Below are 12214 nucleotides of genomic sequence, written 5' to 3' on the forward strand. Positions count from 1 at the left end.
TGTCACTACTACCACCCACACTGCTATACTACTATCATCGCCCCAGTCACTACCACCACCACCACATCACCATTACTACCAACACCATCATCATCAACTACCACCTTTATTACTCCCACCATCAATATTATCATTCAAAATAATGAGAGTCAACTTTGGCTGAATTTTGTGTGATTAATATGTCATGCACTGCTCTAAGAGATTTCTTTGGATTTCCTCATAGCTCAAAACAGCCTTAGATCCCCATTTCAGAGGTAGGAAACTGAAACTTGCAGAGATAAGTAAAGTACTTGAGGGTCGTACAGGTAGGAAGGATAGCCTGAGATTCCAAGTTAGGCTACCTGACTTCACAATCTATATTTTAAGTGAGATCTAATGGCTACAATCTAACTAAAATGTTAAATTGAATCATTTATGTTTTTAACTCTGTATTATAGAGAACACCCTTAAAAATGTTAACCAATGACACATTCTAGTGGTAAAACTATTACAACTATTTAACTAAGCTGAAAACACAATATGAGAGTCTCTTTAAATTATAGTCCATAAGACTGGTTACATTTGGTGTCTATGCTTTCAGATTTGCTTATTTTGTGTATATATTTAAATGGCAACGGGCTGTATTACACTTAACTAAAAACACCTTCTGTTATACAGCTTTAAAAAAATCATTTAACAATATATTTTAGATACCTTTTAATTTTTCTTAACGACTAAATTACATTTAAATCATAGAAATCCCAAAATAACTTATTTGTAAAGCATACAGCATAGTTTCATTAATTCTATTTCTTTGATATATGCATTTCCTTTCATTGATGGTTGTTGTTCTGAGGTTTGGGAGGACATACATTTGTATTCTCTGCTTGATTTTATGTATTGAATCATATTGTCTAAGTAATTTGAATGCTATATCCCCTGCAAATGTGGTTCCTTACAACCTGGAAGGGGAACTAGAAGGACAGACATACACTATAAATCACTTCGATTTTCAACTAGATAATCTCTAGATCTTTATATATACTAGAGACAAAAAGCACTTGAAAGTGTGTAACTTTTCTATAGTGACAAACACTCTCCAATTTTGGTTTCCAGGCAATCAGTTTCCATTTTTTTTTTCCACCAGAGCTTCCACCTAACCTACATATCCTTTAGTCCTAATTTAGACACAGGGCACCCTGAGATTTTCTTACCTAAGGATTTGAAGACATCGGGGCTGGCGTACTTCCCATCAAAGTACACGGTGTTGTTCTGAGAGTCAAAGGCACGGCACATCCTGATGAACACCACTTCTAGAGAACCTAAGCAGAGGTAGGATGGGTTCAGGTCATCTGATCTAGAGGAGTCTGTTTCTAAGGTGCTAATGTAGAGATGCTTTCTGAGACAGAGACATCACAGGGGGTGTTGTGTGCAGTGTAGCTCTTTGGCTCAGATACATCAGCTTGCTGTCTCACTGAGACAGTAGAGCTTATTCCTACGCAAAGACTTTCTGCAGAAGCTGAGCTGTTTAACTGAAATGAGGACTAATTTACAAATGTCTTCCTTGGCACACTTCTACCTTGTAATACAGAGTCTCATAGTTGCTAGGAAAGCACTTATTCATATGTATCAAAACAAACCAGCAAAACCAGGGAGATTCTCTGAGTTCCACAAGCCCCTTCCTAAAAACATAGCCTTGGGACCTGGTAGGTACACAAAATGTAGGTGACGGAAAATGTGGGAATGCAGGCTTTCTTCAATTTCATCTTCTCACCCAGAGGAAAAACAAAATGGAAGGAATGTTTCCTGAACACAGCTCAAAAACCTTTAAAAAGAACTCAGTTTCTTCTAAGAAAAACCTGAGCTATTACCACTGGAGAAAAAGTGCTCTAGACACCTTCCTTACCAAGCATTTCTTTAACAAGCGGGTGAAAGCAGGTTAGGGAGAGACATCAAAATTCACTTGCAAAGTGCATACCTGCTTTTAGAAGCACAATTTGATCGTTTTGACACAGCTCCATAAATCCATCAATGCGTTTGGCAAACTCCACCACATACTGTATAGCTTCTGTGATTTTGATGGCACACAATTGCCACATCACCTCCCGCTGCTGTTCAAGAGGAAAACATTAACATACAGGTTACCCAGTCTCTTTGGCACAAGGGATTTGTTCCTATTTTATAAAATCCTTCTGTGGAAATGGAGTCGGAAAGGCTAGAGGATGGAACAATAAACAGTTACCCAGTAATTCGGGTTGTAAGGATTGCTTCCATGTCCCTCCTGCCTCCTCTGATTCCTCTTACCTTTTTGGTGGCAATGGGATAAGGATAAGATGTTATGAATATTTGGAGCAGAAAAACTGAAAAGAGGTCAGGGCAGTAACACATGCTACTGCTTTAGCCTTGGGTCACAGAATAGCAAAGTAGGATCTTCTTTTAGGCAATTGTTTTTCCTTGGGAAATTTAATAACACTTTTTGGGGGGAAAGGAGGGAGAGGGGAGTAAAGAAAATTTGTTGTACACCCACTATAAGCTAGATGCTTTATGACATCCATGTCTCAGCATTTTCATAAGAATTTTTTTTCTTTTGTCCAGACATGACATGAAAGCTCACAGAGGTTTCAAAGTAGATATGCGAGCTGGACCCAAATCCAAGCATCTCTGATTCTGAAATCCCGTTTCATATGTCTTGCTGTTTCTTACTTATTTCTAACTTCTGCTCTGTAGCTTTGGCTATTGGAGTTACCTGCAACCTAAAAGGCTAACAAAGCAACTCACTGCTACTCCCCAACTTGTCCTCTCAGTTTCCTTTTATATATTCACTCTCCAGTGCAGTTACAGGGGGACGTGGATCTGTGTCTTTGCTTACTTTTCCCCAATCTCTGTTTAAGACTAGTTCTTCAGGTGTGATAGGGTCTAAGAAACCTTAGATTAGGAGCCAGGATTCATGGCCTGGGCCTGATGTTTCCCTCTCCAGCCATATGCTGGCTGGATGGAGGGGTGTTAGTCTTCCATATGTTACATGAAAGGGAAGATTAACAGAGAGAATCTCTATGATCTTTTCTATGATTATCAGGAAAACCCAAGCATTGTCTTCTACCAAAGGTAAAATTATTTTAATCCCATCTCCAGCTTTCCCTCTCATTTTAGTGACTTATTGATCAGAGTGTTGTATAGAAAAAAGCAAATCGCAGCACTGTCAGATTATCTAGCTAGGTTCAGACCAGAAGAGTTATGATCACAGTTTCCAACCTCATGTTTGTACATGTTGTCTAAAGTCCTTCTTAATAACCACTGGAAACATGAGGCTGAGATTTTTTTTTTTTGCAACAAATTCTGGACTTTATAAAATCTTCTACTGTGATATTAGGACAAATTCCAATTCATTTAGGAATTTGGAAGCTGCTTGATCTAGTCCCCAGGTGACTAAGAGAAGGAGGTGTGTGTACTTATAAAACACAATAGAATTCGTTTGTTTTTGATGAAATTTTACATGCTGACATCTCAGTAGGTTGACAAAGCCTCAAGGACATGATCATCTCTGGAAGAATAATTTTTAATCAGAAATCTGCTATCTGATGAGACCATTCTTGGGTTCTGAATAAATAGCCTCCCCAAACACCATTTCCACAATCCTAAGAAAGAACCTTCAGATTCTACCTTGTTTTGATAGTTCTCAATCTCTTCCTGCAGAAAGGTCTGCCACGTTATCTGCTGGAGCTCTTCTCTCAAGTATTGGCAGGTTTCCAGATGTGATTTAGATATATTCTGTGCAAGGTGTTCTAAGGAGAAAACAGGAGATCACAAACATGAAAAGCCACATTCTTCTTTCTTAGCATAATAATTTTTCCACCTAACATTTGCTTTAAAAAGGAATAAGTATAAGTATAAGCTATTGAGTTCTGATTATCTTTACAAATTTAAACAAACGGTTTGAAACTATTCTGTATTTGGGAACCCAAGGATGTAAGACAGGGACTTTACAAAGCCAATATTTCAAGATGAGACCATGATTTCAGAGGCCCTGCTGACTTTAACCTTGTTCTGTGCTTAACATCAATATCTGGTAATGAATAGATATTGACCTAGATAGGTATGGGGAATGATTGACATGGCTTCTTCTTGAAATTTTTTGAATATTCTAGGAAAAATTACTCTTTAAAAACCAGGAAATTATATTCTTTTATGATGACAATTATGCATTTCTTTTGCTTTTTCCTGAAAATAGCAGTTAAGAGATAGACTGTGCACTTAGATTGTCTGGTCTATATCTCAGCTCTGCTACTTATTTGCTCTGCCATCTTGAGTATGTTATTTTACCTCTCTGGGCTTTGGTTTCCTCAAACAAGGGGAACAATATCTATTTCACAGGGCCACTGTGAGAACTAAGTAGGGTGAGCACTTAGAACAGGGAGGATTGCTTAGCATGTGCTGCATAGTTATTATGCTTGAGAGTAAGGAGTTTGAAATCTTGAGGAAATGGATGCCAAAGAAGTTTTCCCTAGCAATTTATAATCTGTGGTCATGCATGAAACATACTGAAAGGATAATTCAAGGCATTAGATAATAAAGTGTGAAGGTGAATTTCTTCAGAAGATAAAGGAAAAGATAACAGACACCATTAGGAAAGGGAGAGATCAATGCTGAACTGGAAGATGCTTCTTGGCATTGAAGACTAAAGGATGGGTAGTGTTTTCAGGGAGAGATCGGGGTGTGAGAAGGTACACCAGCTCTGCATAGGAAGGGTGGTGAATGAAGGAACCGAATATGGCATTTATAGGGACAGGCAGATGTGATAAAGTAATTGTGTCAAGACAGAAATATGGGTAGGTAAGGGCCCAACACCTGGAGAATCTAGAATGTGAGGACTGAATTTGTTCCTAATGAAACAAAGGGAACTAGTAGGATTCTCCAGAGGGAGCTGACATATTTAAAATTGTACCTGGAGAAGAGGATAAGCAGTTTTATGCTTGATGGACTAAACAAGAGGTGGGGCAGGAGGACCAATTAGAAGGCTACTGGAGTCTAGGTATGAGTGATTAAGAGCCTGAAGCAAGTTGAAAAAGGAGGGCAATTAAAGATGTTTTAAAAGAAGAATTGACAAGACTCTGTGACTATGAAACCATACCCAAAATTTACTCTCCTTCCAGGGTTTTGGATATATAACAGACAAGCCATCTAAAAGAATGGTGGTGAATGCAAACTTGGTAATGCTACTAGGAGTGTCTGTAAATTTGTTATTTCCTCCCTCAAACAGAACGAGACTTGTTTGTATGAAAATAGAGCAGGTTCACCTAAATGGAGTTTGAAACTAGAATCTCCTTGGAGACACAGAAACATAATAAATCTTAATGGCCCTATTTGGCAACACACAGACACTAAAACAGCATGAATAAATAGCATACCAAAATAAAACAGAAACACAAGAAAACATTTAAAGGAAAGAGACAGAATTTGAGGGAAAGAGGGAGAAGCCAGCAAATTGCATATCTTAGAATCAATGATGCTAGTGAGGAAGAGAGTACAGACAAAAATAATGGAAATCGGAAACCAAAAAATGAATGCAGAAATAAGGTAGTGAACTGTGTTCTATAGAGAGAGCTCTCATTATATGAGGTAGTTTCTAGAATGTAAGTTTACAATTTTCCTGTTTTGCAAATATGGAAACACTAAAGTAAAAAGTGTTCACAGGGAAGCTGGGGGCTCCTGCAGGTGACCTGTGGGAAGCAGTTCACAGTACTCTCTTGTAGGTTGTATCTCTTTTCCAGTTAATACGGTCAGTCAGCACCTTGTGTTTTCATTTCATCTTCAAATATATGGCCAGGACTGGGGATAAAAGTCTATGATACTGTGCTTTCCTGGCATGTACAAAGCCCTGGGTTTGATCCCCAACACTGGCACCCCAAAGCTGTCACTTCCCCCTGAGTCAGGATTTTTTAACAGCCAGTGAACAGGGCAATGTAGATGACATACCAGTAGAGGGCAGCAGCTGCATTCTCACCAACTGCTAACTGCTGTCTTTGATTTCAATTTATAATAGATTTGGCAAGTCGAAGATTTTAGACACTTTGCTATTTTTAAATCTCCATTTCAGCAAAGGAGAATATGTTCAGGCTGAATAAAAGTTAAAAAGTTAGTGTGGCTTCTCAGAGAAACCACGTGGAATAGTGAAATACCTCAGAAATAGGAGGTAGGAGGGCTGTTTTCTGGTCTGAGCTCAGCAGATATCTATCTCACTTTGTGACAAGGGCAAGTCCGTTCCCCTCCTCAGCCATGACTGTTTGATCAGTACTGCCAGTGTCTAGACACTGCAGATGGAAAATCCTGGCTTCCAACTAACTCAGACTTTCATAGTGAGAAGGAACTACAGATACCACCTGGTCCAAACTCTGCTCATGTTATAGATAATGACATTAATGAGATGATAATAAATAACTCTTACATAGCATTTGCCATGTGCCAGATCCATATAATTTACTTCTGTCCTGAATATACTTTTTTTCTCACTTAATCCTTATAATCCCAGGAAAAAGGTACTAGTACTGTCTCCATTTATTAGATGAGAAAATTGAGCCACAGTGAAGTCAAGTGACATCTTTTAAGGTGTCACAGATGGAAAATGGCAGAGCTATGTATTTAACATACAACCTGGCTTCAGAGTCTGTGTTCAACCTTTATATTCTATAGGTAGGGAAACTACATCTTGCAGGTCACATAACTTACAGTGGTTGGTACAACTTATAGCAAGGCTATGACCACAGCCCATACAAGCTGACTTGTCTCATTCTATGTCCAATACATCACTCATCTTTTCTGCACAACATTAGTTAACAATTATAGTAAACAAGACACAATTAGTGCTTTAAAAAAATAAACCAATGGAATATATAATTCAGGTATCAACTGCACATCAAGGGTAAAATTTCCTAGTGAAATATGATTTCTGTTTTAATGAAAGTAACAGGCAGTAAGTACTCTTATTGAAAGATAGAACTGTACTTAGGATATGTCAATTTACAATTTTCGTGTTATACAATTGGTTTCATTTGTTGAAAAAATGATGCCAACATTTGCTTATTGTGAAATCAAGAGTCTCAGTTAAAAAGGACAATAGGGCTTAAGCCACAAAGGAAATATCAAGTGATTTTTATGTGGCTTTACAGTGGCACAGTAAGTCCTAGGTCATTTTCATGCTACTTTTAGTTCCATGAACTACTCCTCATCTGTAAATGGGAAAGAAAATTAGAAACCAATTTTGGCCTTTTCAGAAAAATTCTAGTTTAGTTTTGAGTTTGGGTCTACTCTTAGTTATGAGTTAATTCATCCTAGAATATGATATAACACATGGGGAAAAAATCGCAATTTTAAAAGAATATCAAGTACAAGGGCACAGAGCTCCCCAGATGCCCCAGGAGGCAACCGCTATAGAAGAGGAGGTTGGTTTATTCAGTGACTTGGGACAATCAGCTCAGCCATTTCTGACCCCAGTCAGGTATTAGTGCACTTTTAGCCAAAGTGCCATGTTCAAGGGCATTACTTTGGCTAAGCTCTATGGATTTATTTCAGGATTGAAGATTTGACAAGCAAACAGGATAGATTCACTAGTATTTATGGTAAGGTGGAAGCAAACCTAAAGTGAGTCAGGTCATTTTTCATGGGATCATGTCAGCTTTCAATCAAATCCCTATTCATTTCTGAAAATTTTACTTTCATTACAGTTCTGCTTAAGGCTCAGGCAACCAAGATTTCATGACAAAAATGGAAGGTTTTTGTTCTAGTTCAAGAAAAAAAAAAATCAAACCTACCTCTGCTCAGCTTGGCTTCTAGTTCAGAGGTTTCTCTGTTAATCAAAAGAGCTGTGATACACCTTTAATGCTGTTCAGTGGTTAAAGACCAGGCTTAACATGTCCCTGCTCTTGAGGATTTAAATTTAGACCCATAAAGAGATGCTTGTTGTAAAAACCGTAAAGAACATTCAATTTGTTCTATTTGGAGAAAGATTTTACTGGAAATATAAATTTCGCTTAAAAGATGTTTTATGGGGTACAGAGGTGGAGCAACCCTCTAAAGAACACAGCCATTATTTCTGTGAACTGAGGATTTCTGTGCTCAAGTCAGAACCTGCTGGTTCTTTTCCATCTGAGGTCTTCATTCTCTCCTCGTATTAACTTAGTCATCTCCACAGCAACTAATTGAAATGTCCCAAAGGATTATAACCTTGTGTGAGGAATCACTAGGAGGAGAAGATCAAATTCTAAAACTGCAAAGGTTCTTGTCAAAGTTTTTCTAATAATAGTGCTGTATTTAAAAATCGATTAAATATAGCAGAGGATGTTAATATAATTTCCTTGAAATGGAAAGTTTTCCATTGTCTGTGTTATCAACATTTCTAGGTCACATCTCCCAAGAAGCAGTCATGTGCCAGCAATAAGGAAATGGGATTGAGGGGGTGGGGTATGGTGAGCCTTAAATAAAATATAAATTTGGTCAACAACATCCATCCTCAGGTGAAGAAGCTAATTTATTTTTAACATTTATAGTATACATAAATGTGTATAGGGGCCAGGACAAATGATACAAATGGAAGAAGTGGGGGTGGGCCTATCAGGAGGTGCCACCCCCTGACTGGTACCAGTTGGATGCTGACATTCACAAAGCCCGGTCCAGCGTAATTAGTTTTCCTCCCCTCATACAAATAGCTGAAAAATCTAAAGTTTTCATAACTGTCCAAGTTTATTGGGATGGGGTAAGGGAAACTGACCAAGTACAAACTTACAGTTATATAGGAGAAATAAGTTCGAGTGTTTTATGGCACAATAGGGTAACTGTGGTTTACCATGTGGTAATGACTATTTCAAAATAACTAGAAGAGAGAATTTTAAAATTTTTCACTAGAAAGAAATTATAAGTGTATGAGGGAATAGATATGGTAAATACTCTTATTTGACTATTACACAATGTATCAAAGCATCACATTTTTCTCCATAATGCAAATTATTATGTGTCCATCAAAAACCAAAAACAACAAAAAAAGCAAGTTTAATTTTAGTAACCAAACACTTTAAAATTCTGTGCTGGCCAAAAAACATGTCTGTGGGCCAGGTTCAGTTTGTAAACTGCCATTTTTTGGTGACCTTAGGTACAAAGCAATATCTGGAATATGACTAAAGTAAAAAAAAAAATGTTGAAGTTAATGTGACCATTCCCTATGCTTAATGTTTTCTGCAGAATTTTCCTTAATTTTGTCTCATTTCTGATGCCGAGAGGCTAAGCATTTATGGGAAATGATGGACAGTCAAAAGCAAGGGAGTGGGGTGGAATCTCAAGTAGCCTAGATGGTAACAGTGAACTGCATCATTTTAACAACATAACTCATCAGAGGAAAGTCAAACATACCCCTTTACTACCCAGGGCGTAAGCAGAGCATCCCAGCAGAAGCATTCGAGCCATTACCTAGTTCTGCCATGGACACCGTTGGGGAAGTCTCTCCATTGGTGAACGAACAGTAGGGAAAGAAGCCAGATGCTGGTGTGTAGTCACATATGGGTTCTGGTTTGATTCCATTGATATCAAGCCCTGACTGGTCTGGAGAGGGCTGTATGTCCAGGTAGAAGCTGCTGACGGCAGAGTCGGCCTTGCTGCCCTCGGGGGTGTGCCCATCGATGTAGGTACTGAGGTCCTCGTGAAGCTCCGTCAGCCCGTTGGCCGAGATGTTGTAGGTGGGTGTCAGCGGCTCAGCCTCTCCAGGCTGCTGCTGGTGGTCGCGCTGCTGCTGCTGCATCCGGTGTTTCTGCACTTCTGCATATAAGCTGTCTCTCTGCTTTTTGGACATTCGACCAAATTTTACAGCTGGAAGAAAAAAGCCAAACGGTACCATGTAAATGTGCTTTTCTTCATTATCCTCTCCTGCAGTCTTTACGGTTTCCTTTGAAGTCTCAATCTCAATCAATAGCCACATGATCACAAAATAAGGACATCATCCGGAGGTAGAAACAGTCCCACCCCACACAGGCTGGCTCCATCTTTCCCTGGAAAATGCACACCCCAGAGAAACTCATGTTTCAGAAACAGACTCAGGATGGTAGGGGAATGCTTGGATAATCCTCCCTGTTTTTCTGCCATCACATATCCTTGGGCTCACTGGGCACCACTGAGATGTCACCTAAGACACTTGTTTGCTTACCACCTATAAAACTAGCCTAGGCCTCTTCCTTCTCCTCCAGCATTCAGACCAAGGAGCAGCAATGCAAAGACTCACAGAGCACACCAAGGTGAAGGCAGACCTCAACTTTCATTTAGTTCTCGGTTTTGTACACTTGAATGAGGTTCTTCTTGGTTGGCTTTGAAGCTTTATGGAAAGGCCTGACCTAAGAAGCCCCCTCCTCCACTTGTGGGTCCTGGCAGCCCCTGTGAAATCCTTGGACCATTCTTTAAGTGACACTTTCTGTGGATTTCTTTTAGTCTTGAGTATGAATGGATATCAAGATTTTGAAAGGGCAAATACTTTTTTTTTTTTTTTTCCATATTGAGCAGGAATTTTATTTTGCTTCATTTTGTTTTATGTTATTCTTATTGTACTACATACTAATTTCTTGAGGATTTTCTTTTTTTTTTTTTTTTTTTTTTATTGGTCGTTCATAACATTACATAGTTCTTAATACATCATATTACACGGTTTGATTCAAGTGGATTATGAACTCCCGCTTTTACCCCGTATACAAATTGCTGTATCACATCAGTTACCCTTCCATTGATTGACATATTGCCTTTCTAGTGTCTGATGTATTCTGCTGTCTGTCCTATTGTCTACTATCCCCCCTCCCCTCCCCTCCCCTCCCCTCCCCTTTTCTCTCTCTACCCCTTCTACTGTAAATCATGTCTTCCATTTGTAAGAAAGGGCAAATACTATATAAGATCCCTGTTGGGTGGATTTGTGTTTGCTATGCTTCTCCTTGGGATGTGTCTCCATAATTTAAGTGAAGTGGTTTATTCAGAATCTCAAATGATTTCTTCTGAAACACTCAGATAATTGAAAGAAGAAGAAGAAGAAAAAAACCCTATGATTCCTGGTCTAAATTTCCCCACTAATTTATTTTTCATCTGGATTCTATATGCGAATAAAGCCTCTGCTGGAAGACTTAGTTCTCCTGATTGTTGGTTAATTTACTCCTGGTTGGAGGAGTAAAGTCACAGGAGTTTGGGGCAGGAAGTGGGAGAGAGGGAAATGAAGTTGGAACCATGGCCACCAAACTGGCCAGGTGCTGGACTCTTCTATCAAGGAGGATGTACTGTCTTTCTGCACAGAGGAAAAAAGTGAACTAGAATAGTGGTCAGTTTTCAGTTTCCACAACTCAGATAACAAACTTAGATGGGGCCAGTTAGATGGTAAAGAGATTTTGGTGTGGGCTCTGAATTTCAGGCCCATAGTTTTATAATCCCCTAATTCCATCCATGCTATCTCTTCATATGTAAATTTTCCAAAAGGCATACTGAAGCTACTTAATTTTTTGCAAAAGGATACTTTAGACCCTCCAACAGGATTCATGCCCACAGGTGAAACATACTCTGCAATTATGCTTTAACTTTTGCCTTAACATTAACAACAGTTATCTCCCAATAAGTGAAATACAATGAACAGCTCTTGAAAAAATGCACACATACGTTGTAATTTTAACTTGCAGGTTCCTAAGAGATGTACCTATCTTTGTCAGTTTAGTGCCATTGGAAGAGGAACCCTGCAGAGTTGTGTGTCTCAGGAATTTCTGAGAAAATGGCATAAGTTCTGTGACTTGTATCTTCTGATGATAACAACTTTACTTTTGTAGGGGAATACGGGGGGCCTTGTAGGTGGGTCATGCCTGGGTGGGTCTATGACCCTAAGAGCATGTGATTATGGAGAAGACAGGTGGCCCACAGGCTACCATTCCACTGGAGGAGACAGCTTCCTTCGATGGGATCTCTCAAGACAGTCAGCATGTTCAGAAAGTCCCTAAAATGGACCTGCTGTACTTTCTGCCCAGTTTCCATGTATAAGAATAACTGCCTTGAAATCTGGTGTTGATTATTCAGTGCACTTAAGATAGTTTTCCAGGAAGATCTCAAAATGTTCTATAACTGAATGGTAGATGGTCTCTTTTCCTTAAAATAACTTCTTTTAATGAAAAGAGCATTTGTCCTTTAGCCACACTTTGCACTATTTTCTAACATTCTGCATGTACAAATATTTGACCTGGGC

General features: G+C 38.9%; 1 protein-coding gene across 2 annotated transcripts in view; it reads right to left on the reverse strand.

Moving 5' to 3' along the window:
- Nucleotides 1–12214, reverse strand: part of Rora (RAR related orphan receptor A) — a 677922-nt gene that overhangs the window by 12702 nt on the left and 653006 nt on the right. For both annotated transcript variants that reach the window (XM_077800038.1, XM_026384867.2), the window contains 4 exons: nucleotides 9433–9828; nucleotides 3640–3761; nucleotides 1958–2090; nucleotides 1194–1301 (listed from right to left, as the gene is read on the reverse strand). In XM_077800038.1, coding sequence (XP_077656164.1) covers nucleotides 1194–1301; nucleotides 1958–2090; nucleotides 3640–3761; nucleotides 9433–9828 — 759 coding nt within the window. The remainder of the gene's footprint in view (nucleotides 1–1193; nucleotides 1302–1957; nucleotides 2091–3639; nucleotides 3762–9432; nucleotides 9829–12214) is intronic.

Source organism: Urocitellus parryii, chromosome 6 (assembly GCF_045843805.1).
Source record: "Urocitellus parryii isolate mUroPar1 chromosome 6, mUroPar1.hap1, whole genome shotgun sequence".
Taxonomy (NCBI): Eukaryota; Metazoa; Chordata; class Mammalia; order Rodentia; family Sciuridae; genus Urocitellus; species Urocitellus parryii.